This window comes from Siphateles boraxobius, unplaced genomic scaffold (assembly GCF_051911475.1).
Source record: "Siphateles boraxobius isolate OS27281-9 unplaced genomic scaffold, OSU_SipBor_1 115, whole genome shotgun sequence".
Taxonomy (NCBI): Eukaryota; Metazoa; Chordata; class Actinopteri; order Cypriniformes; family Leuciscidae; genus Siphateles; species Siphateles boraxobius.
The window spans coordinates 545731-573631 of NW_027508717.1; the positions used below are offsets into that span (position 1 = coordinate 545731).

Consider the following 27901-nt stretch of genomic DNA (forward strand, 5'->3'; position numbering starts at 1 on the left):
AAATAATTTATATTAAATTCTGTGATATTCCATAAAAAATAAGAATTGTCCATTTTGACTTTCATTGTGACTTTGGATAAAAGCATCTGCTAAATGCATACATTTGGATGCTCATGCACTGATGTTTATCTCTATGACTTTGACTCAACCAGGGGAGAATATGGAGTGGTCAATACTGGCAAACAGGCCTTGACCCTTCTGGGAGCTGCTAAGTACGAGGAGGGTCCGACTGCGGCATGGGCGTTCCAGACGAGCCACAGAAACTCCCCAATGGGCATTCCTGTAGCGTTTAATAAACCAATCAGAAAGAGTTTTGCACTGCCTTCTGGGAAAGGCGTAATTTCCGCTTTTTGGCTTCCGCTTTTTTAGTCCTAGATAAAAGTCTTTACGAGTCTATGGTAGTAGCTATGGCAAAGAGTTAGCGTAGGTCTATTTGTTTCTTGAGAAGTTATGTCTGTAAGTATAATTTATTTGTACAGTTTGAGCAATTCCAGCGTCATGTTAGAATGTGGTCGAAACGAAAGCAAGCATGTTAGTTAACGATGTCATGGCAGCTAGCCAGAACGGAGTTAGATTGTTTGGTTTTATATACAATCTATGATTGCTTAGCCTTACGTAAGTTAAATACTGACAAATCTAACTTAGTCATCGTGTTTTTGTGGCAACGTTAAAAACATGTCAGCAATGCACATTGTTTCTTTCCATCTAAATGTCATTCAAAGTAAAGAAGTAAAAAACATTATGCATCCGTGTTGCTTGTTTGTTGAACACGTTAGACAACGCATCAAGTTCAAGCAGCAGCAAGATGGTATAAGAATACATTTGAGTTTGGTTAATGTTCTCCATATGTCTTCCTTCCACTGTAGTTACACTCTTCAGTCCTGTCCAGCGGTCAGAAGCCGCAATACCAAAGATGCCCAGACCCAGGCTGCACACTGCTCCACTGCCCTTTCTGTCCTCAGTACAAAGGGGACTATGCGAGGGTGGAAACCCACATGCAGAGCCATCTAAAGACGGTGGTGCATCATGGAGGTATGTTTTAGATAGATAGTTAAGCCTTTGTTGTCTCCAGAGTGGAGAAATTCATCTTTGGGAAGTGAGAGGCTGGCACAGGTACACTTAAAATCATGTTTAAAAAAAAAAAAACACACACCCACACATAGACATGCATACATGGAGAGATTCCCCTCCCCATTACAAGTACATATCATATAAAATAGCCCCATGATAAGTATTCAATTAACGCACAGTTCACAATCTGCATCACAATCACAATCTTCTATTGCACACTGCCTCATTACCTCATGTATTGCACACAGCCTACATGTATTGCATCCTACCCTATATCATGGCCTTCCTTAAAGTATTGTCCCATCAGTATATTAAATAAATAAATGAATGCAGACACTCATAAACACACACACAGACCACATACCCCTCCACCAATTACGCATCATAAGATTCTCCCCATCTGTGTTATGCACAATACACAAATCTGCATCACTTAATCAGAAGATCATAAAGTTATAAAAAGTGTTTGACCTATGTTGCACACTGATATTGTACACAGCCTGTCGCATATATTGCACTATGCCCTGTATCATGGCCTTCTATGAAATCTTCTATTGATTTGTTATAAAATTACAAAAATAATGTTATTAGTGAAGTTACTGATGGTCAGCTGTCTTTGCCATATTTGCCAAGCCATTGTTTCATGTTACGTGGGCCAACTATTTGATTTTTTTTTTGTCCAGAATTTATAATGTACAGATGCAATTTGGGCTGCAGAAAGGACAGTCACTACCACTGCTGTGGTTGTGGCCTCACATTTCCGAGGAGGAATAATTTATTGAGACACCTCAGCACCTGCCAATCACAGAATTCACAGGGGGCAAACCAGAGGCCAGAGCACCAGCCCCAGGCTCACCCTGTGCTGGATGAAGTGACACCAACATCAACAACGACAACAGTTGGCAGATCTTCTCAAGTGAGACGGGTGCAGTGCACAAAATGTGCAGTTGTGTTGAACAAAAAAAATCTTAAACAACACATGAGGAGACGACACCCGATTTTCAAAGAAGATATAAGAGTCGATCGCCATTTAGCGTGCGAATGTCTGGACACTGATATGGGAATATATGCTGTTTTAAAGTCATTTAACAGTAACAGTGGGCCCATTCACGTCCAGAAAAAAACCTCTGGCACGAACCACCAAATTAGGTGCGCATTGGACGACTGTATCAGAAACACAGAGGTAATGCACAGGAGTGGTTTCGTTACATATGACTGTGCCCACATTCAGTCATTGAAGTACTGTCCACCACCCCTCACTTCTAAGATCCAGCTTGAGGAAGATGTCCTCAGAGAAATTGTGAGCAGCAAGTGGTTCAGTGAAGAGAAAAAAAAAATATGTCTCCAGAAACAAGCAGCAGCACGTGAGGAAGGCATCCCTTTCAGTATTGAGGTTCAAGTTGGAAGCTCTTCCACAAGGAAATTTGTGTCTGTTTATGAGCCACACCTCTCCTACTGCAACCAGTTTGGCAGAATGATGGTAATGTTTGACTTAGTCAAAAACACATGGCACTGTCATTGTGCTACAGGAAAACAGGCTTGTATTCACAAGTGCATTGCCAAGTGGGACCTATTCCAAACAATGAAGGAGCATTTTGAAAATACAAATGATGAGGCTGAAGAAGAAGAAGAAAAAGAAGAAGAGCCTGAAACTGAACCCTGTTTTCTTGAATACAGGTACCCTCCTCAAAAAGAAAACTTAAAAAGAGTAGTTAAATACATACACAGGAAAAAAAAGCTTCCTGCGGACTTGCCCTCAGAGTTTTGTGGTTTGGCGAGTGAGGCTGAACTTCCAATGCATCTGATCCCAAAGGAACAACTTTGTCCAGAATGTACCAATGTTCCTCTCAGTAAACCCTTCATCATAACCAAATCAGCTAAAATAATCTCACTGAAGGGAGTCGTTGAGGGTAAGTGTCATGTAAAATTAACATTGAGTTGTATTTATTTATTGTTCCAAGTTTTAGGTGACACTACTGTAATGATTTCTTCATGTAATACAGGTGTGACAACTTATTCCAAAAAATGCAATTCATGTGGCATGATAATTCGCTATCAAGAATGGAAGGATGGTGTACACAATTTCGATGACAGAGTCATTCTTACTCTCCATTTTTGTATTTACCTTCGAAACTGCCTTCAGGTAATTGTACAGTTTTCAAGATGTGAAATTGGATATTGCATACATGTGCATTTCATATAATTTGTTATTGAAAATCTCTTATTCCAGACACACACAGCTCTAGGTCGAGCTATTGAAACATGTGAGCTGACCTCAGGACAAAAATATCCCAACAAAAACACTCTGATACATGGGTACCTTCATTTTGAAGCGTTAACAGATCATAATTATGATTTTGCCTGTGTTCGCTGTGGACATCACCCACCTATTGTTGTCATGGATCTTCACAAGAACTGTGTTTTTAGCATGGCAGGTACTGTCCAGGTTTTATTCTAGAAAATGCCGACCCCCATTTATTGTCAACTATATTAATATTTCTTATAACTTGTAGTCAGTGAACTAGAGAATCCACCTGATGGTTTTGATGGAAAGGTGGACATTGGTGACTTCTGGGACTCTGTATGTCTGGAGAGAATCGCAAGGGCTTTTGTTCCAAGTAAGTGGCTTTAATCTTAAATAATTGCCATGTTACCCACTGAAATACAATTCTCCACTTCACTTCCTGTCTATCTATTGCCCTTACAAACCCTAAGTACAGACTGTTTTCTTTCAGGTGACAGGCAAAATCCTTTCCAAGTTCAACCCACATACAACCACTGGGCCCCTTGGATTGGCTCTCATACTCGCAAGTCGAATATGGTGCTCAATACAGAGCATGAGAAGGTCCACATGTCCATGCAGCCAAATGAATGCAGGGAGATGGACATAACAGAGGACCGGTTACTGGACGAAATATCCAATTTAAAGGTGAGCTTATCTGCATTTCCTGAACATGATCTGAACCTTAAACTCATACTATACTGACTTTGCACACATTCACTCTTTAGCACTTATGAACACATCCAAACACATTGCACCACACACACACACACCTGAAAAAAAAATATATATATATATATTTTACATCTCCCTCCCTATTTCATGGACCTGTCTTACATATCTCCATGCATAATATTCCTCTACCCTCACTATCCTATATCCCCTGGCATTATAAGTAAGACCTCTCACACCCTCCCCCCTCACACACACCAGCACACTGCTTCACCTCTCCAGTCACCAATTCACCAGTAACCTCAACCCCCTCCAGCATACACAGAGCAAACTATGCATGTGACATAAACGTTTTGTGTCTCTTTTTTTTATTCTGTTCAAACAATACAGCAGTTGGCAATTACACCTTATTTTTTTTAATACATTACAGGTCCATGCCATCCGCAAACTCTGTAAGGAGTGCGGCATTGATTCCAGGGGCTCAAAAATGGAATTAATCTTGCGTCTAAGAGAAGAGATGGCAACTAGAAGCAAGTACGATAAAGTCTTTCAGAAGGTTTGGGGTGCATCTGGTAAGTTAAAATAACTGGCTCAACACAAGTGTTTATCACAACAGTGTTAATCTTTTGGACTGTCTACTGGTAATGTAGTTGGACATCATTGAGGTCTTTCTTTCTACCACAGGTGGTTGGGCTGTTGTTATGTGCCCCTGTGGACAAGTTGTTTCTTTAAAATGCAACATTAGGGCAGAAAGTCCGCGAGACTTCACAGACTTGTTGCTCTCGTGGAAACATATGCCAAATATAAGCATCTACGATTTTGCCCGAGGGCTTGCAGTACATGCTAACCTGAGAGAACCTGAGGTGGTCCCTTTCAGCCCTCATGAGGGTCGACTGCTGGACCCCAGCCCTGAAAACCTGCAGTGGGCATCCAAAGGTGGCACAGTCAGTTTACCCTGGCTCAAAACCAAGAAAACTTTCCCGGACCCGAATGGCCATCCTTTGACTGGGTCGGAAGAACACTATTGTCTTTATGACACCTTCCACGAGAGAAACACGAAAGACCCAAGAGATATCCTTCGGAGGTTAGGGCTGGTACCAGAGCTTGCCGGAAGAATAAACAGCCAAGTAGCTGAACAGCTCTTCTCCATCATGAAGAAAAATAATTACTTCATGAATATGCTCTCTCCTTCTGCACATGTCTTCACGATGCGAAATATCATTCATCACTACAATCAACGGAAAAACAAGACAGTCATGGAGGAATTAAGGAAGCTTGTGAGCCCTGACATTCCACTGACTCTCAATGAGTATGGACAGGCAGAATTCTGTCTCTTGCCCTCTTCTCAGACAAGAGAATGTGATCTTCTCCCAGACACGCATGTTGTCATGGACACTTTACAGACAACAGAATTAGACCCAAATTTCCCACCACAATGTCAGCGTAAGAGACATTTTCAAGCTGTTTTCACTAGTGATTGTATACAATACAGTATATATGTTTCCAATAATACATTCTATTTTTTCTCTCTCTTCAGCTGTTCACCCCACTAATCTTGACTCCACAGTTGCAAATTGGAAACAAACACTACATGCAAGACTCTCTCAAGCAGTAAGTTGTAATAGTAGTATTTCTCAATCAGCGTCTTCAATCATGCATGCATGTATATCATTTTATGCACATTTCCCCATAGCTAGACTATGTGTTGGACATTAATGCCGACCCACATGAGCCAATTGTCCTAGCCAACTCCCCGATCCTCAAAAGGTCAGACTTTTGGACACTTGGCCTAGAAAGAGATATAGAAGCAACGGTAAGTAAAAACTTAGTGTCTATTCTTTGATCTGTATGTGGACTTGCAGTATGAATAATCTTATTTCTTTCTTTTTAGATAGCAAATTGTTGTTTCAACATTATCACAAACATTGCAAATGCACATGTAAGTAAGTGGTTTATTCATTTTACGAAACGACCTTGCCCTCTGATTTTGTGTTTTTAACCGTTGAATTTTATGTAGTGTAGGCAAAGTCTGTTTCTATGATTAAAAAAAAATTTTTTTTATTAAAGGGCATAGCAACCATTGCTGTGGATGCCTATGTGGTAGTGACGTGGCTTCCTCCATTATCAGCTTGCCCTGCTGATTCCATGATTGTGAGTAGTGATGTAAAATAATTTGTATCTACCTTGTCCTATCTACCTATTTGTATTTACATCATATCCTTCAAATTCCTCTCTGAAAAGTTTTTGTTTCCTCCAGTGTGACTTTGCATCCAAGGATGTTGTGCTTCTCCCGGCCTGGCAGCCAGGACACTGGACTTTGTGTGTGAGTAATCTCACCTTGGCATATTGTTCTTTGAAATCATACTATTTTTATACAACCATCATCCTTACTTTGTTGCCATGTACTGCATCAATTTGTTTCAGGAATGTTTAATTCTAATATGAAATGGGCACAAAATCCAGAAAATGCTAATTTAATATATTTAAAAGCCTATTTCTTTCATCAGTTGCCTTGCCTAGGGTAACTCAAGTGCTCAGTCATAAAACATCTATGATATGGGGGTGATAAGCTCAGGAGGTAGATTATGGCTGAGTGAGAAACATCAGCTGTAAAGAGCTTTATGGTTGTAATTGGGTCCTTAACCAACCCATGTCTTGCTATTCCATGAAATTAAACTTTTAACAGGTTCTCAAACCAAGACAGAGGACTATGCACTTTTTTGACTCCAGGGATCCTAGTGGCTTTGGAGATGGCTGCTACCTAGATGTCTTCAGGTTTTTCCTAGAAATCTGATTGCTGGTTCTTTATGTTCATGGAAAACTCGGAGGGTCTTGAAGCATTGTTCTTTCCTATGTCTAAACCTTTAAGAGAATAGTTATGTAGTTTTTTTTTTTGATTAAAATGAAGACAGTTGATCATTTTTTCCCTGGAAACATCAGAGTCTTTACTTTTTAGAAATATTATGTGGGCTTTCAAAACACTGCTTCAAGAACAGAGTGTTTTTTTAATGGAAGTATAGTAGTTCTGTTTTAGACTAACTTCCTTTTTTTTTTCAGATAAATTGTTTTCACTGTTCACACGTTCCATATGTTCCTAAGTCTCTATTAGGAAATGCTGTTACTCCTAGGCCAGTTACTAGTATGGGTATAGTGTAGACCTTATTCATTACACTTATAAGCTGTGCTCTCAAGGTGGGTATGTGTAGTCAAGGCAGAGTTTTGGCAATTCCTTATTAGGGCTCAGTGTTCCATTTGAAAGAGGTGAATTGCAACTAATATTTCTTCAAAATTATTTTCAGTAACCTCGCACATATGGTGTCCAGTGAAGAGTGGAACATCCTTTTCTTGTCAGACTATGAGGTAAAACATTGGCATGTGTGGATGGAGCTCTAATCCATTACAATTAGTATAGCAGCATAGACAATCATGTGTTGCTACTTGCTGACCGTAGTTGCTGTTAAAAAAATACCTATTAAAAAACCTATTAAAGCATATTGTGGTAGAAAGAAAGAAAGAAACAAACAAACGGGCTTAAATGCAATTTGATTTGGAGAGTGAATGCAAATATGTACGGATCATCATCATTTACCATGCTCTGTTATGATTTTTCTAGGGTGCATCTCATCAGCATCTCAGCAATAATTGTGGGGTGTTCATGCTGATGGTGAGTTGTAGCCTAATGTTTTCTGTAACGTCTTTTATTGACTTCTTCTGAATTAGTAACTTTTTTTTTTATCTTAATTTCAGTATGCTATGTATGCTACCCTCCAAAAACCATTTGACTTCAGTGAGGTGGGTTTTTTATCTTAAAATCTTAATCCGATGTATAATATTAAATATTATATGTTCAGTCATTTACTCGTCCTATTTGGAAGTTGCTGACCACAATATGTATTGCTGACCACAATTCTTTTCAGGTGGACATGACAACTATCAGAAGGTGGTGGTGTGCGCAAGTGTTGCAGACATTTACTGTTGAAAGGTATCACATTGTATCCTTAGTTTGTGATTGACCTACATTTGAGGATGTAGGCCAATATGCTAAACTCTCTCCATCTCTCAGCAACACTGAAGGACCAGTGGTCACACCTGCTGCAACGGAAAGGGACCAGAAACAGGACCAGCCATACCTCCCTCCAGAGATTTTGCAGAAGATCATTGGGATTACCCTTAGAATGGACATGACCATGCTGGAATCATTTAATAGGGTGTCTAAATTGTTTCGAGATCTTTCGAGGCCTTTTCATCCAATGATCAGCATTAATGATAGCGTGGCTGAGGATCTTGAAATTGAAAGTAATCTGGTGCATATTAGCATTGGCAAAATCTACAAGGTGGCAGGCCGTGGCAGTGGCCTTGTGCTACGACTAGCACATTTGTTTTCTTCCAAAAAAAATTGGATGAAGGCATGCTTGGTGCTTAGACACACAGGCTATGGAAGGTACTTGGTACAGGATGTACAGTTTGCAAAGTAGGTCCCATTGCCTTTCAGACATCTTAAGCATGCATGACACACACACACGCATGCATCACACACACACACGCATGCATGACACACACGCGCGTGCACATGCATGAAACACACACGCGCGTGCACATGCATGAAACACACACGTGCAGGCATGATACTCTTGCGCACACACGCAACACACACACACACACACACGCATGCATGCAACACACACATGCAACACGCATGCAACACACGCATGCAACACACACACACACACACACATGCAACACACACACACACGCATGTCACACACACACACACACTGTTCGAACTATACCGTGTCCTTTGGGGGAGCCCACTTGATTAGTTTGTATCACACACACACGCAACACACACACACATGCATGCAACACGCACACACACACTTTACCGTTCAAACTATACCGTGTCCTTTGGGGAGCCCACTTGATTAGTTTGTATAGTTAGTTGATATAACTTGAGTTTGTATTTATAAGTTGTTATTTTATTTTTTTACTGTATTTTATTTTGTATTTTATACTGCATGACAATAAAGTTTTAAGTTTGCTACGTAAAATAAATTGTCTGTGTCTTTACTGAAAATATCCATATTCAGCCAAGTATTAGTGTGTGTAAATAAGGGAACCCTTGTGAACTATGCTGTCTGATTGTAAATAAATGCTGCTTGTATCTTAAGTATACAGTGGTAACACTGTTGTAATATTTGTTATGAATGCAGTTTTTTTCGTATCCAAATTATTGCACTTACAGCAGTACTACAACTGTGTTGAGGTGCAGTAGGCTATTCTGCAGTAATTACTGTACTGTATGAAATACTGTGTTGATACTGCAGTACAATTTATTTTATTTTTTATCATAAGGGGCATGTAAGCTATTTGACAAGTAGAACAATGCACTGCACAACCCAACATTTTCAACTGCTACTGCGACGTTCGGTAGCTGGCTTTACGTTCAAACTTAAGTTCCTGCTTTCCTATGTTTGGTTCAATGCTAACGTCAATGCTAACCCAACCCTTATTTTGACATAATATAGACCGGATGTTGACAGTTCCTTGTAGGAGAAGAAGAAAAGGGGGGTTTTCCCGTTTACGGATAAAACGCCCATTTATGTTCCGAAAAGTGGGGGTGTTCCCGTTTACGGATAAAACGCCCATTTTTGTTCCGCAGACCGATGATATTCGATGAAGAAGCCGCTCTTGTTGTTCTTAGGGAAATTGCTGGGCTTTCCAAGACCAACGATGGACGTAAGAGAGCCCACTTGGCCCACAAGCTCGTAGCATTGGAGGCATTGGAAATTACGGGTAATCTTGTATTGTTTACTCCTTAGCTTGAGACTGAAGATTCGAGAGGCCTTTCAAGGCAATGAAATTGAAATGCTCATGGAACCAAACGAACTCTCTCGGTACTTCAGACTTGGATCTTTAGAGGGAAACATGATCATTGAAACTCCTGATAAATTTACAAGGGAGGTCATGCTGGAGTTGACCTTGAATACTTTTGGGTTTGATATGGACTTGATTGAGGTACAGAGTTCAATAAAAGTCCAACATTACTTGATTATGGCCCTATGAAATCTATTTGATTTTTGCCAAATTCTGTTTGCCATAATCAAGCAGCCCTAATGTCTTGGATTCTTGCTTTCAGATAGGCATGGAGGGAAAGGGCTTTGAGCCCATTGTGGAGGCTATCTTTGGTGACAATGGATTCTTCCCAGATACTATCATGAAGACCACCTTATATGCCACCGACAAGATGCCCGTCGAACTCAATGAGGTCTTGGACAACATGCTGCCGTTCATGGGAAACGATAGGACGAAGAGACAGGTATTAAATGTAGTGAAAGTTGCAAATGGATGTATTTCTTCACAGCTGGATTCCAATCTCAATCTCTTCTGTGTGCTGTAGGCTTCTCAAAACATAGTCAATGAAATCAGTCATAATGTCAACAAGCTTATCGAGGACTTAAAGGCCCAGGATGCTCCTGAAGCAATGGTGTACCTCAAGCTTCTGGGAGCTGAACTTGGGTATCTTGATACAAAAGATGGCAATATGATTCACAATCTCCTTAAGAGGATCCCCACTGACGTGAGTACAGTTTTACCAACCACAGCTGTCACCACATGGATTCTGTCATCAGAATTAGTAATGCAAACAATGCAGTTGTTATATCAACCTTTTAATAACACAATTATGTTTCTACTCCAATTTGTTGTTGAAATATAAGTAAACGGTGGCTGTACTAAAACTTGTTTTCGTGACAGATTTATTCAAACATACGTTACATAATGAAGACAACAGGATAAGTAAAAATATAATGAATATGTCATATAGTGCAAATATTTATCAAAAGGAATTTTTCTAGCTGACTATCAAGTTTATGGTCATTGAATGGTTTTTCTGAGGTAAATGTAACTACGTGACATTGTTCTCAAACTGTTTTATTGATGTCTTTCTGTGGTTGACACACTGATTACATGAGACATGATTGATTTCAGTAAGTTTTTCTGTTCTTTCTGATGTTCATTGATGTTTATTTGCTAGTAACTAGTAGAAAAGAGGCAGTTCAGTGATCTGTCACCACACAAATCCACATTTATTGTTTGAATTTTGTGATGAAATTGACAGAATTTGAAAGCTGAGACTTTGTTTCTAAACAAAAGTATCAAAGCCCAAAGATTATTTTGTTTATTGGTTGGGAGGCTCTACAAAAAATATGTAGTAAAGTTTTCTTCATGGATCAACAGAGAAAATCTTGAGATTTAAAGTGAAGTCAATTATTTTATCCTTTAAAACTCATCTTTGATAATCAAAATGACATATTTAAACATTTTTATACTGTGAAAATAATTTATTCATGCCTTAAAAAATAGCTTTAATGTAACTCAACACCCTTGTGTCATTTAGTATGGAATCAAGAATATTCAAATTATTCCTTGCCTCCACACACTCACATTCAAAATTTGATGAAAAAATTATCAGTATAGATTAAAAATGAGAAATCGACATTGTTAATCCAGCACGAGCTTCCACACAGCTGACATGTTTACCCGTTGTAGTTTATCCACGTTGTGGAACAAAACAGACGCTGAACACGCCATTAGAGAACCGTTAATTAAACGTCACTGTTTGGGTCAATGATTTCTATCCTCCAAAATCGTTTGCCCGAATCAACAATTTTCAGTCACCGAAATTTCTTTGCATTACTAATCAGCATTATATTTTTGAAATAGTTCCTCAAAAGACTGCTCTCAAGTGTCGACAACGAGCTTTTCCTTCACTACATCTTCATGGATAATGAGTTTTATCTGCCCACCGGAGCTGGCTTTCCACTGAGAGTGGCTCTGTCTGGTACCTTTACTCCTGGAGTCAAAGGAGGATTGAGCTTTAATCCAGGCAGGGTGAGTCCAACACACTTCAGTCGTGCACATGTTATTGTCATTTATGCATTTAGCTGACGCTTTTATCCAAAGCGACTTACAATTGTTATATTTCAGAGGTCGCACGCCTCTGGAGCAACTAGGGGTTAAGTGTCTTGCTCAGGGACACATTGGTGTCTCACAGTGGATTCAAACCCGAGTCTCTCACACCAAAGGCATGTGTCTTATCCACTGCGCCATCACCACCCATTGTTTCAGTTTGTTATTTTTATGCCTCATGTGTCTTATCCACTGCGCCATTTCTACTATTATGCTCTAAGATGTGTTTTACTGCATTTATCTGAACAAAAATGCACTAAAAATTGTGAAATATTATTACAATTTAATATAGGTGTTGTCTATGTAAATATATTGTACAATGTAATTTATTTCTGTTATTAAAGCTGAATTTTCAGCATCATTACTCCTGTCTTCAGTGTCACATAATCCTTCAGAAATCACTATAATATGATGATTTGAAGCTCAAGCAACATTTCTGATTTCATCAATTTTGAAAACAGTCATATTTTTGTGGAAACGTGATATATTTCTATTTTACAAGATTCTTTGATGAATAGAAAGTTCAAAAGAATGATGCTGAAAATTTAGCTTTGATCACAGGAATAAAATATAGCTGCAAGCAGCAATTTCCCCAGAAGTGGCTGTAGCGCAATGCAGAGCAGAAAAACCCCCCAGCAGACATTGAACATGCATGGAAAAATAGCTGGTTCAGAAGTACAGGTGAAAATGTACTCAAAATGAACAGAACACATAATGAACAAAACATACTTATTTTTAATCCAATGGGAAGAAAGATTAGTACAACGCTTACTCAGATAATAAAGGAATTGAAATGACGCAACATTACACACAATTATAATTATAAAGTTCGAGCCTTTAATCTCTGGGTCAAGTAAGAATCAACTCAAAATTATTTTTTTTTAATATAAATGCACCACATGTTATATTTACACGCATTGAGCGTGACAGTCACTCATTTCGGTCTCCTGCCACACATTGTATTTCTCACGTTGAAAAACTATTTGTAGCCTAATATATTTAAAATGCCGCAGCGCCCAAAACTCTGGCCGTGCTGCTCTCACTGTAGAATCGGCAGGAATCAAGTGAAGCGCGTCTCCTCTGGTGTTGTTCGTCGAGCTACACAATAGCCAATCAGAAAATAGCACTAATCTATCTGGGTAAGATTGAACGCAACAGCCAATGAATAAAATGTATCCTACACAGAGGGAATTTGCTTTGACCGTCTGCTGGCATTGAGTTTGTGATTGAGACTAACTTCCCCGACTGTTCACTGTGGTCTGGAGATGCACACAAACATCTTTCATGAGAGTGGTGTTAGAGCGAAGCTCTGTGACCGACAGCCAGCTCAAGCTCTCCATTCCAGCTCCTCATGGGCCAACTGAGCTCATCAGCGTCACGTAAGTGAAACTGGATTATCAATGCATAAAGGATTTAAATGCCCTTCCCATAAAAGGGATTAAGGCTCTGCAATAAATGTTAAAGGGGTGATGAACTGAGAAATACATTTTTTTGAAATCTAAGAGGTCACCATATTATAAGAATATCCTGTAAGTTTCAGAACTGAAAACGTCCTTGTTAGTCCAATAAATGCTTTTATTGACACCAGGCTCAGCAAACGACTCGTTTTTCAAACTTGGGAACTATGACGTCAAAGAGGATAAAACACCACCCCCGCAGAAGAAGATCAATGCCTACTTCAACACGGCCGGTTTAGCCCCGCCCACCGATTCGCGCATTACACGCATAGCTAAATAACATAGGCCTACCTCGTGATGACAAACCGGATCGAGCTACCGAGCAGTAAACATGCCGTTTACTAAATATTGTGCAGTGCCTGGTTGTGGAAGACAGTCGCTGCATAAGCTTCCCCTCTGGATTCCAATAGGAATGCATGGTTAATTTATTTTTAATGAGGTTCCAGCTGATGTGGGTAAAACATTGTCCGTTTGTTCGCTTCATTTCGCCGAGGACTGTTTTGTAAACAAGACACAGGTCGAGACAGGATTTGCAGACCGATTAAGATTGAAAAACGGTGCTGTGCCTTCTATATTGGATCCGACAGGAATGGTGCAACACACTTATGTGAGTAAAATTTCTATAAAAACATTAAAGATAGCCTACATTAGAAGTAGCATAAACAATTAACAATAACTTACCACGCTGTCACAGGCTGAAGTATCCGTTGTATTTGGGGTGTTGTTGATTCATTGTCCTGCGATTCGGGATCGGACTCTGGGTGGAACATGTACGGGCGAATCTTTCCGGTTGCCATTTTACAACATTGGAAGTTTTCAAAACAATTTCCCCCACGTGCACTGACGAGCGAGTTGAAACTCATTATGCAAAACTGTTACCCACTCACAGCAGTGGGCGTTTATTTCCAAGTCTTCAATGCAAGACGCCCATAAAAACCGAGCGTTTTTGAGCTAGGCTCAAAACTAGGGTAGAAAATAGCCTATTACTTATACATTTTGATGTTTTTGAATGTAAAAACCAAGCGAACGTCATAAGTTGACCTCAGACAACAATATAATAATAAAAAAAAAAAGCCAGTTCATGACCCCTTTAAACTTATAATCATGATTCTCATTTGACATTTTTACAGTTCATAAGAATTATTGCACTTTCATCTGACCAAGAGGGTCAACTTTTCTGGAAAATAAGCCCTTTTGATTATGACTGTCATAATTGTGAGATGTAAACTCAGAATTGCAAAAACACAAAAATGATATAAAGTCCTTGCCGTTATGCATTTTATTCCTTGGCAGAATTAAATGGTTAAAGAAAAAATTGAGAAGTCAGCACCCTGCAACAAAATATTGAGCTATACAGAAGGATAGGGGCTCAGGTTAAGAACCATAGCTTGACTAGTAGTTCAGTAAAGTGGCTTGGGCATAAACTTGGCTTTAGTTCAAGTCAAACACCCCAGTCAGAATGAACAACCTTGCTAATGAAAAACAACTTAATTTTTAGTAATATGGCCCAATAAATAAAACTGAGAACAGTCATGAAAGATCCAACTCCAGTTGAAAGATCAATACCAAAGAGACTTTGGATTTCATTCAATTTATTAAATCTAAATTCACATGACCAGTTTAACTTCTCCACTAGACACCACAGTTTGCCCACTAGAGATGGTCTTGATGGGAGTGTCCCTTCCTGTAGAAGTGGTAGAAGCATGAGCATTTAAATACCAAATTCACAGTTCTTGAAATTGGTTTACAGCAAGCACTCACTTTTCCTATTGCAGCCTTGCTCACAGGAGCCAGAGAAGGGATGACACACCGCTGTACTACAGTGGATGAAGATCTAACAGAGGGGGGGGAAAGGGTTAAGCCATAGAATTCACTGTAAAAAGCACTAATATTAAGGGTTGAGGTAAGGCTGCAGAGCATACGGTTTCCTGCAGAGGAGCCAGTGATGCTGGATCTACAAATGTGAACATCTTCACAACAAAGCGCTTGTAGTGGGTCGGGAACTGAAGACCAGATGATCCAGCCACTGGAACCAATGTGGTCAGGTAACGATCATCCTGGTAAGGGCATCTGAAAGGCAAAGAGGCAGTCAGAAATGCCTTACAGCACACTAGATGGATAAAGACTTGCCTTACTCACCCATCAACTAGAAGATCCCATTGGGGTAGACTGAGTGGACTGGGGGTTGATGTGGCCCAGCAATGTCCTAGCATCAGGACAATGTTGGGGTCGGTCCTCTCCAAAATGTGAACCTCAACATACACAGGCTCCCGCAGGACTTTTGTAACTGGATAATCAGCATCACTGTAGTAAGACGTGTACGCCTCGTCCCCTGAGGAAGAATGCAGTGTTTAACTAGAAACTGGAGTTTTAGAAAGGCTTTAGGCATACTTGGGACAAACACTTACCTTCTGCACAGCCTTTGGTGACACATTGACCATTTGCCAGTCTAAGCTCCACCCTGAGGGGTCCAGGAGCAGCTACTGGTGGAGGTGGAGGAACGGTGTTGACTTCCACAACCAGAGCTTCCACAGAGGTACCAGAGTACCTACACTGGAAGAGAAGCCTGGACAACAAGCAGTGAGCTTGTAGCATTTGTCAATGATTCCCATTTATGATAAAGCATATATCACTTACTCAAAATGGCTGTCCCTCGTGATGGAACCAAGTGGTCCGATACCCACTTCATATGAGGAGGTCATTCTGTTTTCATACACCACATAGCCACTGTCCTCCTGCAAATAGTAACATTGTTGGCATCCAATCCGTTCTAAGCCATGCAGAACAAAACCACAAGCAGCTACTCGCCATCATGCTTGTGCCACATGCAGTGACAGGGAACTGGTATATAGCAAAGAAAGGTGTGGATCCCACAGGACTGCAAGCTGGATCATTTCCACCCAGGAGACGGACTGAATCCAGGCTCAATCGAGGCAGCGTAACATCTCTAGCCACCACTACCACAAACTGCCCATCTCTTATACACTGGACAGTCACTGGAACGAGTTACAAGAGCAGGTTATTGTGAGGATCAGTTTAACATGAATGCCTCTACACTCTTACCTGCCTTCCCATAGTAACACTGCTGGCCATTAAAGCAGCAGTTGATAGCAGCACACTCAGCACCACTGATACCAGGTGGTCCACATTGGATCTGCTCATAATCAGCTACAGTACACTTGTCAAGGGGCTCTGCCTTTACCACTGGCTCCTTAGGCTGAAACGGCTGACTAGCTTGTTGTTGACCTGACTGAGGAAACTGCTGACCTGCTTGTTGAACTGACTGTTGAAACTGTTGACTAGTTTGCTGTTGAACTGACTGAGGAAACTGTTGACTAGCTTGCTGTTGACTAGCTTGCTGTTGAACTAACTGAGGAAACTGTTGACTAGCTTGCTGTTGAAGAGGCTTTTGAACCTGCGGAGGAAACCATTGACTAGCTTGCTGTTGAACTGGCTTCTGAATCCGCTGCTCAGTTTGCTGGAACATCAGAGCTTGAGGATTCTGGGGCAGATCACTCCACTTCGGAACAGCATGACAGAAAGCACAGAACCAAATACAAAGTGCCAGAGACTGAACAGCACACCAACTTCCTGCCATTGTTCAACAGCTAGTCACACTGTCGAGATGCTGCCCTTCGGTCTTTTTGTACTATACAGACTTTGGCTAATTAATGATAATCCCTCCCTCTTCATTAACAGTCATGATTCTCCAGACTTGTATGAGTGTTGAGTTTATGCAACTAGGTGATTCCATTTGTTCTTAAGATTCAATTTTCCTTGTTTTTCCACCCTTTTTGAACATATATAGAATACACATATTGAGCTGAATTCAGAATAATTTACTAGTACTATTTCTGCCGTTCAGAATTCAGCCTTTGTTTTAAGCTTCATTATGTGAATATAATAGTGGATGTTTTGGCTTTTCTGGATTGTTTTTAAAAAAAACACATCTTGGATTTCTCATGGCAACAGACATGTATTCAGACTGACTCAAGAGTTTGATATGCAGAATTATGTTGCAATGATATGGAAGCCTTTATCAGCAATAGCTGGTTTATTCCTAAATTTTGCATCATTATAAAATACAGTTATATAATAAAGGCTTTTAGTATCCTGCACACACTGCTAGATCATTCAGTATATCTCAATATTTTATGTAGCAGGCTGCAGACTAGACCTGAAATTGAGGCAATTATATACCTCAAATTAATTTAAACATGCACATTTATTTTAATTTGAGTCCTGTCAGAAAAGAACAGGATCTGTTAAAGTCTCTCTTCACCAAAACATACAAAATTATTTTGTCTGCGGTCATCACCGTTGTCTCTGGTGGGTAAGAAATGGTCATACAAATAAAACTTGGTTTCACTACCAAAGCATTCATTCTCTAAACTATGCTTGAATTCAATTATTAGAGTTCTCTTCAAGATATAAGGGCTGTTCTTGCATGGCCACATATGCAATGCTCTCAGTTAACAACCAATGTGGGTTCCACCAGATTAGGAAAGCACGAGTCTACTGTTAAATAAACACTACTGGGACCACCCAGAAAAAGGTCCTGTCCTTCATCGCAAGTTATATGTAATGCAGTTTGATATTAATTTTGTTCCGGACAAAATGCTGTACTTTCCATGACTGAACCCCCCCTCCTTCAGATGTCACTATAAAAATGGGCAACGTGTTACTTTAGACTTCAAAAGAACTTGCTTGAGTATTAATACATGTAGTTATGTTAATCCAGCGATTAAGTCCAAGGGAAAGACCCAAAAGAATTGTGTAATTTTCCAACCCAAGCGTTTTCTCTCCAACCCAACTCTTTAGGGTTTTTTTACCCAAAACAAAAGTTTAAGGATTTAAACTCTTGGTATCCTTGACATCTGGTATCCGCAAGCATGAAAGCTTGTGGAGGCTTGTTACTAATGCAATATAATGGAAATAAATTTGTATAGGATGAATAAACAGCAGACCAATGTCACTGCGTTTATGCTTAATTAATAGAAACAAGTAAAAATTGTGATCACAATGAAAATATGATTAATCTTACAGCCCTAAAAACAAGTCAAATTATTTTACATACATTAAATGCTGTTATTTTCCCACATCTATAGCAATTCTCTGGTGTCTGTTGTTGGTGCCAAGGCTAAGCCCATTCCTGCCAAGGGCGAGTATATTAATATGAATAAATGCACTGCTTTTTTCCCTGGACTGAAGTACTATACAGTCCTGAAGTATCCTGATGCAACGGCAAACGATGCTGCCCCTCAAAGAGATCAGTATCTCCTATCACCTCCTTTCTGCGGAGAAAGGAATGCCAGCTGGCCTTGGAGTGAGAGATGTTTTCACACACACACAAACCTTTCATTAATTTCCTCATATGAAGACTTTACCGAGATATATTTGATATGTTTTTATGTGTGTCTGCATGCCCAAGTCAGATTGGAATATATATATATTTCTATTGTAGTTCTAAATGGACTATAAGTGCCTATATTATGCATTTTAATGTAACCTTGCAAGATTATCCTCTGTACATGTTGTCTTTGATACCTACAGAATCCCCTGGGGCTGACCAAGCCATATATGTATATGAACATACCGTAAAATGTATTTAACGAAGGCGTTACCATATTTGGAGTGATTCTGACCAAATTCTGACGCGGTCAACATGCAAAATTAGGACTTGACAGGACAAAGGAACACTTTGGCTGCGCACTTTTCTCACAGGTGATTGGTTCATTCACGGGAGAGAAGGCGTTAACCAAATTGCTTTAAAGAGACGCGCCAAGCTTCTCTCCTTCCTCTTCTCTTACTCTTCAACTTCTTGCTCTTACTCTTACTTCTTCCCTTTGTGATCCTCTTCAAGGCTCTTCAAGCCTTCTCTTCGTTTTCTTTTGTTTGTTTCTTTCTTTAAGTTTTATTTTCCATTTTCGGATTCTCTTTTTGTTCATTTCCACCGACGAGTGAAATGAACTTAGCCTGAATCCGGCAAACTTTACCTGCAACGGACCACCTTGCACGTCACTGCGCAGCTCCGAAGAACTCCGAGAGAATGCGCACAGCACCAGGACACCGACACACGCTTTCATGACAACACAAGAGAGCGATAATTGCAAGTATTCGTTTATTGTGTTTTCAAAGCATTAAGATTTGTTTAACCCCCTGTTTATAGGGAGATTTGATTTTTGTTGTCTCTCAAAGGTTGTGTCCAGGTAATTTGCCATTCTGTGATCCTTCGTGATCTAACCCCTCTCATCTTTTCTCCCTTTACTCTCTCTCTCTGATTCTCATCCTCTTTCATTGTTTTATTGTATTGTGTATACATTTTATTCCGTGTAATCTTAGTCATCGATATATGTAGTATTTTCTTTATTAAAACCATATATACTCATTTATTGATTCTGGTTGTGCTCATATTGAAGTCCCTTTAATGTCCGATCAAAGCTACGCGCTTTACAGATTGCTGATACTTTAAAGAGTATTTTATTTTAAAGAACGAGAGAAAGCTTTTTTTCATGGCCGAGAAGAACAGTCTCTCTTGAAGATATATAAAAGGATAGCCTTTTGTGATTTAATAAAGGATCATATGGTCAGTTTGCTGGACGAACAAACCATTCGATAACAAATTAATTCCATTAAGGGTTATCCTGAAAATAGATCTATAATAGACAATTGATATATTAATATTTAATCATAACACGTTGTGATTGAGAATTGATATAAAAATGTATCTAATTTTGCCTTCCTTTATGGATAATTGATTACAATTCGTTGTGTTGAATTGCCCATACAGATATGTTGGCGAAATATTCCCGTGAGGGATAATATTATAACTGTAGTTGATTCACGGATTATATCCATGATCATATATTCCCCTCATTTGAGCTAAGAATCGCTACAGCGGTGAATAGCAACCAGCTTCAAGCTTTTTTAAAAAAAGATGCAAAAGCATCACAGAATGATCCCTTGTAACACGTCACACATTCCAAGTGTTCTGGGGGTTTACGATAGGGTTTGGTGAAAAACTAACCAAAATGTAATGCATTTAACAAAAATCCTGACCTTGGCCGCTGGTCTTCTGTGCTCGACTGCGTTCATGAGACTCTTATTAGCGAAGTGGTTCACTCCGACTCACCCAGAGAAACACAAGTTGTGAGAAATCAAAATTAATTAAAACCCATTATGAAATACAACGCCTATAAATCCTAAAAAGTATCCAAGTACTTTCTTCACTGAATCAAATTTACCCTTGACTGAAACTCAGTTTGTCTGATGATAGATGTGAACGAGATAAGTTTTTGTTACAACAAACACAAAAAAGTACATGGATTGTATTTCATGTCGCTTGATTTCTCACAACTTGTGTGTTTCTGGGCGTGTTGGAGTGAACTGCGTCGCTAATGAGAGTCTCATGAACGCATGCAGTTGATCACAGAAGATAAGCGGCCAAGGTAAGGATTTTCGTTAAATAATACATTAAATTAAGGTTTCTTTTCCACCAAGCTCTATCGTAAACCCCAGAACACTTGGAATATATGACATGTGATGTATCTGACCATTCTGTGATACTTTTGTGTCTTTCTATGGAAGTTTGAGGTTGGTAGCTATTCACTGCCATTATATGGACAAGCGCGAGCAGGACTTTTTTTATTCTCTTTTTTGTGGTCTAAAAAGGAAAGAACGGCATACTTCATTAGAACAACAGCAGGGTGAGTAAATGATGACTTAATTTTCATTTTTACACATGTGCAGAATGTTGGAGTTCACACCGTGCCTGTGATCACTCTTCCTGAAAGATTGTTCTTGAATGTGTGAGTTAATGTCACCATGTTCACCAGTATTTCAATTCAATTCACAGTTACCAGTTAAAATTAACACATGCTTTTTAAACAGAGTGGCTGCTGTTAAATATCACTTTGGCCCGCATTACTATACCATCACTCTTCCCTTGCCCTTGGGTGGAAAATCCACTAAGGATCTGAAATTTCCCACAACCCTCTGCACACCAAACCTGATTGTACCTCATCTCGGTCTGGAATTTGAATCTGCTAGTGTTAACCTTCCAGAGTTCTTCATTCCTGGGAGTGTGTCGCTGTCTGTGCCGATTGTCGGATTGGTAGAGTTGTCCGGAAAACTAAACAGCAGCTTCTACAAGTTATAAGTTGCTGTGTCTGCAGCCAGAGATCCTGCTGAAAGTTATTCTGCTAAGTTTGAAGTCACCGGCACAAGTCCTGTTGACCTCCTCTCCCTAAAGGTCGAAGGTAAACCCATAATTGAAGTACCACATGCACTGTGTGCATGCACTTGTTTTGGATGATTGCTTATTGATTGATTTATTTCACAGGATCTGCTCTAGTTGAGACCACACCTGACGATTCTCTCAAGGCTAACGTAAAGGCTGTGCTTCTCCACAAGATTATCAATGGCACGATTGGTGTTGAGGGGGAAGTGAAATTTGCTGAAAAACTCAGTGTGAAATCCAAAAGCAAGGTTGAAGTAATTAGCCGTGTTGGAGTGCAAATTTCGCTGGAGCACAATGGACAGTTTGGCGTTGATGCCGAAGAGATCTCTGGAGATGGAAACCTAAAAGGATTCTTCAAGGCTGGTTCAGTCCATGGTTCAGGAAACCTTTTGCAATCAGTCTCAGTCCTCCCTTTCAGACAAGAGGCAAAGATTAATTCTTCACTGAAAGTAGATTCAAAAGTTCTTCAGGCTCAGAACTCTTTTGCTGTAGCCTTTGCCAATGGAGAGCTGATAATTCTGTCCAACAACACAGCATTTGACAACCTTCTAACATTGCTAAACATTGCTAAAATAACCTTCAAGCCAAGGAATCCCAGCTTGATCTAAATTCTCATACAAAAGCACAGGTTCTGAGCCTAAAGATCCAAAACGTGGTTGAGACCAGAGCTGGTGTTGAAGCAGTTAGCATTAAGATTGAGACCTCAACTTACAGCAGTGAAGAACGTATCCATTCCCTGGTCACAGGAGCACTGGACATCAGTGGTCTAGCTATTCACAGTGCTTTGTTTACACAGTGCTTTGTAACTCTGTTAAACTCACTGGACACCAAGCTGTCCACAAAGCCATTCTGAACCTCAGATGGCCTGAGAACCAATGGCACAACCTCACTGCAAAGCCTCCTGAGTCTCCAGGAGCTTAAGCACACCTTCGAGATCACCTACAAAAACGAAACTGCCACTGCCCAGTGCAAAACAATTGGAGAAATCAAGGGAAGTCGCATTAACCACAACACTGAACTAGAGATTGCTGGACTTTCTCGTAAAATCAAAAATCACATACGCTTCAACGTCATATCATTTGATTTTGACACCAACACCGATGGTACAACTATTCCATTCAGCTTAAATTTTAATGCCACTGTTAATGGTAATGATAACTTTCTGAATGGACGTGCAAGTCATGATTTTATTGCAAAAGTCTTTCTAAAAGCAGAACCACAATCCATAGCTCACTCTCATGAATGCAGGATCTCAACCCACCTTAACCTATACTACGGTGTCAACATTAAATCACAATTTGAAAGCATGTCTGACACTTTGCTTCTCCCCTCTGAACAAAAGATTAAAGTGACAATTTAAGGAGCTGTATGTAAGAAATGTATTTAAATTAATCATAAAATGGCCCTGATATGTCACTAGACATTAAGAAATCATGTTCATTTCAAATACTTATATCACTGACAACAGTAGTCCGGCCAGGATATTGTCATTTAAAAAGTGAAGTTGCAGCCCTCAACTGATGTTGATGTTGTCATGTTGTGTTTTGGTCTGATGCGCCACACTCCACCTATCACCCAATCACAAAGTCAGTAGTGTTGCGGCATCCGGGTTGCCAGCTCTGCTAGTTACCACAGCTGCAGCTACAAACGTGTCGGAATTGGATAAAAAAAATGTCTAACGTTGCGAAACCAAAAAAAAACTCGTTATGAATCCGAAATACTTTGTGACAAAGTCCGAAATTAAACAAGGATCTGTATAGGAGATACCTTTCAAAGATGGAGACGGCTGAAAACGGAGAAGAATTTGAAGACAGACGCCAACGTTGCTAATTTTCTCCTGGACAGGTCTATGTTTGGCTAACTTGTACTTGATGTAAATGGCCATTTCAAAAATTCATGACAGACGAAAAAAGTTATGCATGTTCGTCCAAAGTAAAGTTACGTTAATTCATATGGAGGAGGTGGGTCATCGATTTGAAAAGGTAAGGAATTGTTTGGGTAATAAAAACGGCGAGTCATCATTAACGTACTAACATTAGCAATGTGTTTTCAGAGCCCGTTTCTCTGTCATTATGATGAGGCGCTGAGGAAAACAACATTACCACGGCCATTATTTTTTATCATGCAAGTTCTACAGCCAAAAATAATAGAATGACACGTAAACTTTCACATCACATATTTTAGCCTTATGGACGTGTACTGCAGGGTAAGTTAAAAAATACAGCTGGTCGCTTTCATTTATGGCGTCAGCTGAATGAATAGCTGTATCTTTGATATCGGTTACACACAGTGACAGAGGCTTGTGCGTGTACTTACGTTAATGACGTTAATGACCTACCGTTACCCTAGTTAGACTAACAGCTACTGTTCTAACAATGTACTGTCACATACGAGCGTACATCTTTACGATTATATTTGGCTAATCGCCATTAGTACATTTTTGCGATATATAATTACTTTGGAAAACATCTCTCATTTGAAGCATAAACATAATAAACAGAAAAAGCTTGTTGTAGCAGCCTAAATTCCTGCTGTATCCTGCAGCCTATCTGGCAACCTCGAGTCAGGGAGGAGGGAGAGGGGATACATCGCTCTACAGTAATTTGAAAGTGATTGCAGTACCAGTTTTGGCCACATTCTTACATACGGCTCCTTTAAGGCTGAAGTGAACGACTATGCCATTGAACAGAAAATCAGCGCTTAAAAAAACTCCAGCGCGGCTTGGGCTGGAAAGGTCTGGAAAAGTGCACACCGATCTGTTCAACACTGTCAATACTTCTTATCAGGACTTTGCCGTCTCTTAAATATCAGGACTTTGCCGTTACTTTGCTTCCTAAAGTATGACAAAAGCACCGATACACAATCAATTAGCTTGCCTTTCATTGAAATTCTTTCTCAAGTCCCTGACAACATCAGAATAACACTCGTGAGCATGGGCGAGACCCTGAGGAAATACATCAACTGAGAGGGGATTGCTTCCAAAATTCAGAACATACCTCATCATATAAGTGACTTTGTGTCTAATTTGAACTTTGAGAGAAGAGCTGTGCAGCTGAAACATGCCTTGAAAGCTTTGTACCAAGAGAATTCATTAAAGCTGAAATGTCTGATCAGTGCATTTGACAAATTAGCGAGTGATATGTTCAACCGTTTCAGTAAGGCTTTGGATATTTTGGGGGAATTGATTGTGATGGGTATGCATATTGACAAAGTTGTTGAAACCCTACCAAAGCACATCAAGGTTTTGATATTTTCCATCATTGAGGATGTACAAAACATTCTTAGCTTGATCAAGACCCAAGGGTTACACAAAGCTGATGAAATCTTCCATCCTGCCAGTGCTGAGAACAATCTTGACAGTCAGATTCCTGCAATTTCAACATCTCTTCTAGTGCCATCTTTTGGAAAACTGTATTGTGAATTCATAATCAGCAGCGCTCTCTACAACGCCAGAACCTCTGCAGAGTTTAAGAACGCCACAAAGATATACCCTTTTTTCACAGCTTGCTTTAACTCTAAAGGAACCTCTGCAAACCTCAACAATCTGAGTTATGATCTAGAATCTACAGCACAGATATCGATCCCCGAGATGAGTCCTGTAATAGTGTCTGAAACTTTCAAGTTAACACACATTGAATTGACTTTAGACCAACATGCATCGTTGATTCTGAATGGATCTGCCTCTAACAATACTTTCTTTCTTGAAACTTCATACAAGAACCAGGTGAACATCCCCTCGCACTCACTGTCTGGTGAAGTCATGCTGATTCAGAAGGCTATAGCTTGCCAGGATGATGCTGCATTCACACTGACAGTTAAAAATGAAGGAACTGGCAGATTTGCCCTTCAAGACTTCTCTGAGGAAGGTACCCATGAGAGTGATTTGCATTTGAACATGGGCCTTGGCGCCGCCAAGCTGTCTTTTACTGGCCATACTGATAGTGATGCTTTGCAGATCAAGATGAAAGTGAATGCTGATGCTGTTGCTCTTAGCCACTTTGAATTCAATGCTAGTGTTGATACTGCGTCTCCATTTATCAAGAACAGTTTGCTGGTTGCTTCTGGGAAGGCTCGCTTGGGCGATATGATGGTGGAAATCAAGGCATCCAATGTCACATCGGTTGTTGGAGCTGTCAGCGGTGTCCTCTCTAATGCCGCCAACATCATGACTTGTCATAGTAAGATTGCTATTGACTTTCAGAACAGGGGTATTGCTAAGATCAACCTCTTCGAGTCTTTTTCAGCCGATGTTGATGTCCAGAAAGACTACGCTGTTGCCTTCAACTCTGACATACAAGAAATCAGCAGTGTGGTAGTCGCCTACTTAATCAATTACAACTACAGCCATAACTTCACAGCCAGCAATAAAAAAGCTGAGATGGGTATTTACGCGGTTGTGGATAGTTTGGCCATCTTTGGGTACTTAAATGCTGCAGAAATGTTTGTGTCAGCCATTTTCAAGATTCCATCAATCAGGGAGCTGAACTTGAATGATAATACTGGCCTATGGCGTGACTTTACCACAAACAACCAGCTGTTGATCTAAGAGCCAAACTTGTCTCTGGGTCTCATTGTTCCTTCATTGGGTAACCTGGTCTCTGAGTTGTCTTTCAAGTCCTCTATTCTCAACCTCAATGCTAATGCAGGTATTTATTCGAAGGATTACTGGATGCGTATTAGTGCCACAACTGCCTCCGTGTTTCAGGGATTGAAGGCCAAGCTTGATGGAACCACTAGCCTGACCACAAAAAGTGGATTAAAATTGGCCTCTTCTTTGTCTTTGGAGAATGCCCACATTGACGGTAATCACGAGAGTACCTTGACTCTGGAAGATATCTATGAGGCTGTATTGTCTGTGGACACAGTTGCTAAGATTAATATGACATGGTTCACTATTGATGCTACTCATCAACTTTCTGCAGACACCAAGGCCCACCCAAAGGCAGCATCAAACTTAAAGATCAAGTACACTTTTGATCGCCCAGATTCAGAGGCTGCTGGACATGGAGATGCTGAGAATACATTGAAGCTAGATGCAACTCTTTCCTTTATCTCTATTGAGTCTGCAACCCAAATAACCACAGATTCTACATTCCCTGATGCTATCAAACTTAAGGGAAAAATGGATAATCAAGCTAACATCTATGTGAACGCTGATGGTCTGAAATCCAATCTGAAGACTACTGGAAATGGTTACATTGATCATAAATATTCCAAGTTTTGGTTTGACATTAGTGAACAGCTGACCTCAGAGGGAGATCTTGACCTTATGTATTCTTTGCTAGAAATTGATTTAAACTATACACATATCTCTTTCGGATTTAGGGAACTTGCAACAAACCACACTGCTCTTGGTAAAGTTGAACTGGTTCCCCTGAGCACCATCTTGGCTGCTGTAGACATATACTTGACTCAGCCAAGTCATAGAGATTTTGATGTAAGAGATACAGTAAGAGGATGTCTTTTATCATGGGATGGGTTAAATAGCAAAAGAGAGATTTTCTCCCGTTGGCACAATTCAAGTACAGTAATAACAGCAGAGTATAGTGATTTACCCGTCCTAAAGGGTGTGTTTGGGTTCTCTTCTAATCTCACATCTCCATCTACACTTCTGGAGTATCCGGGTGAATTAAGTGTATGTCTAACTGGCTTCAAAGAATTATTTCACCCATTTCAACATTAATCTTTATTGAAAGTGGGTCATATATGTAGTCGAAATTTAAAATAAACGTCAAATTTGGTGCCTTCTTGACCGACGAATGCAGAAAATAACTTTAAGGCGCATTTGTATGAAAGACAACAACTCCCACAATGCACCACATTGCAAAGCTCCACAAGCCACTCCCACTAATCCAGAACAGCGCCTATGAGGTATCCGCCTATCAGAGAAATCACTCTTCCGTTTTTAGTTTCAGAAAGTGAAGTCCCACCCACTGATCTGTAATAGGTCTGTAGTGTGAGTGGGGCCCCCCCTGGAGAAATGAGGAATGAGTGTTTGTAGTCTCAACCCCTCTACAAAGATATGGGACTTCCTGCTTAGAATGACGCAAAATGAGGATTTTTACATCATTATAAGCAGGAACTGCAACACTGAAATCCTTATTTCTCCCGTCTCAGGGGAAAATGAGGGAATAATGCACGACCATTCAAAAATTTGGCTGGGTTTCTAATGATACAAAGCTTAATGCAAATGAGTGAAGTGTCCATTATTTT

At 40.0% G+C, this 27901-nt stretch overlaps 2 protein-coding genes, 1 long non-coding RNA gene and 1 pseudogene across 4 annotated transcripts; 2 read left to right on the forward strand and 2 right to left on the reverse strand.

The window, feature by feature from the left end:
* Positions 1–352: 352 nt before the first annotated feature.
* Positions 353–9076, forward strand: LOC143707513 (uncharacterized). Of its 2 annotated transcripts, none has more exons than XM_077200020.1 (19): positions 353–456; positions 867–1032; positions 1755–2981; positions 3075–3214; positions 3302–3506; positions 3585–3689; positions 3807–4000; positions 4455–4596; positions 4709–5467; positions 5562–5635; positions 5718–5837; positions 5916–5963; positions 6092–6175; positions 6282–6347; positions 7324–7384; positions 7638–7688; positions 7772–7816; positions 7942–8006; positions 8088–9076. In XM_077200020.1, the coding sequence occupies exons 1-15, from the start codon at positions 451–453 to the stop codon at positions 7324–7326; spliced, it is 3339 nt and encodes a 1112-aa protein (XP_077056135.1). In that variant the 5' UTR covers positions 353–450; the 3' UTR covers positions 7327–7384; positions 7638–7688; positions 7772–7816; positions 7942–8006; positions 8088–9076. The 2 variants fall into 2 exon arrangements, with proteins under 2 accessions (XP_077056135.1, XP_077056136.1); XM_077200021.1 differs by having other exon boundaries at positions 368–456; positions 5916–5967.
* LOC143707191 (uncharacterized) lies at positions 7380–27632 on the forward strand (annotated as a pseudogene).
* On the reverse strand, positions 15025–15278 carry LOC143707604 (uncharacterized). Its single transcript, XR_013193170.1, has 2 exons — positions 15211–15278; positions 15025–15133 (listed from the first exon to the last, which is right to left on the reverse strand). It is a non-coding gene; the product is annotated as an uncharacterized LOC143707604 (long non-coding RNA).
* Positions 15301–17055, reverse strand: LOC143707588 (zona pellucida sperm-binding protein 4-like). The gene is made up of 6 exons (XM_077200024.1): positions 16513–17055; positions 16258–16445; positions 16087–16184; positions 15858–16015; positions 15589–15781; positions 15301–15519 (listed from the first exon to the last, which is right to left on the reverse strand). The coding sequence occupies exons 1-6, from the start codon at positions 17045–17047 to the stop codon at positions 15306–15308; spliced, it is 1386 nt and encodes a 461-aa protein (XP_077056139.1). The 5' UTR covers positions 17048–17055; the 3' UTR covers positions 15301–15305.
* Positions 27633–27901: the final 269 nt, after the last annotated feature.

Excerpts from the sequence above, each read along its gene's own strand:
- LOC143707513 (XM_077200020.1), top strand. Across the intron at positions 3,690-3,806 it reads CGCAAGGGCTTTTGTTCCAA|GTGACAGGCAAAATCCTTTC; the intron begins GTAAGTGGCTTT and ends GTTTTCTTTCAG. Across the intron at positions 5,636-5,717 it reads ATGCAAGACTCTCTCAAGCA|CTAGACTATGTGTTGGACAT; the intron begins GTAAGTTGTAAT and ends ATTTCCCCATAG.
- LOC143707588 (XM_077200024.1), bottom strand. The coding sequence starts at position 17,047 with ATGGCAGGAAGTTGGTGTGCTGTTCAGTCTCTGGCACTTTGTATTTGG. Across the intron at positions 16,446-16,512 it reads GTGTTACTATGGGAAGGCAG|TGACTGTCCAGTGTATAAGA; the intron begins GTAAGAGTGTAG and ends AACTCGTTCCAG. Across the intron at positions 16,016-16,086 it reads ACGAGGGACAGCCATTTTGA|GCTTCTCTTCCAGTGTAGGT; the intron begins GTAAGTGATATA and ends CTTGTTGTCCAG.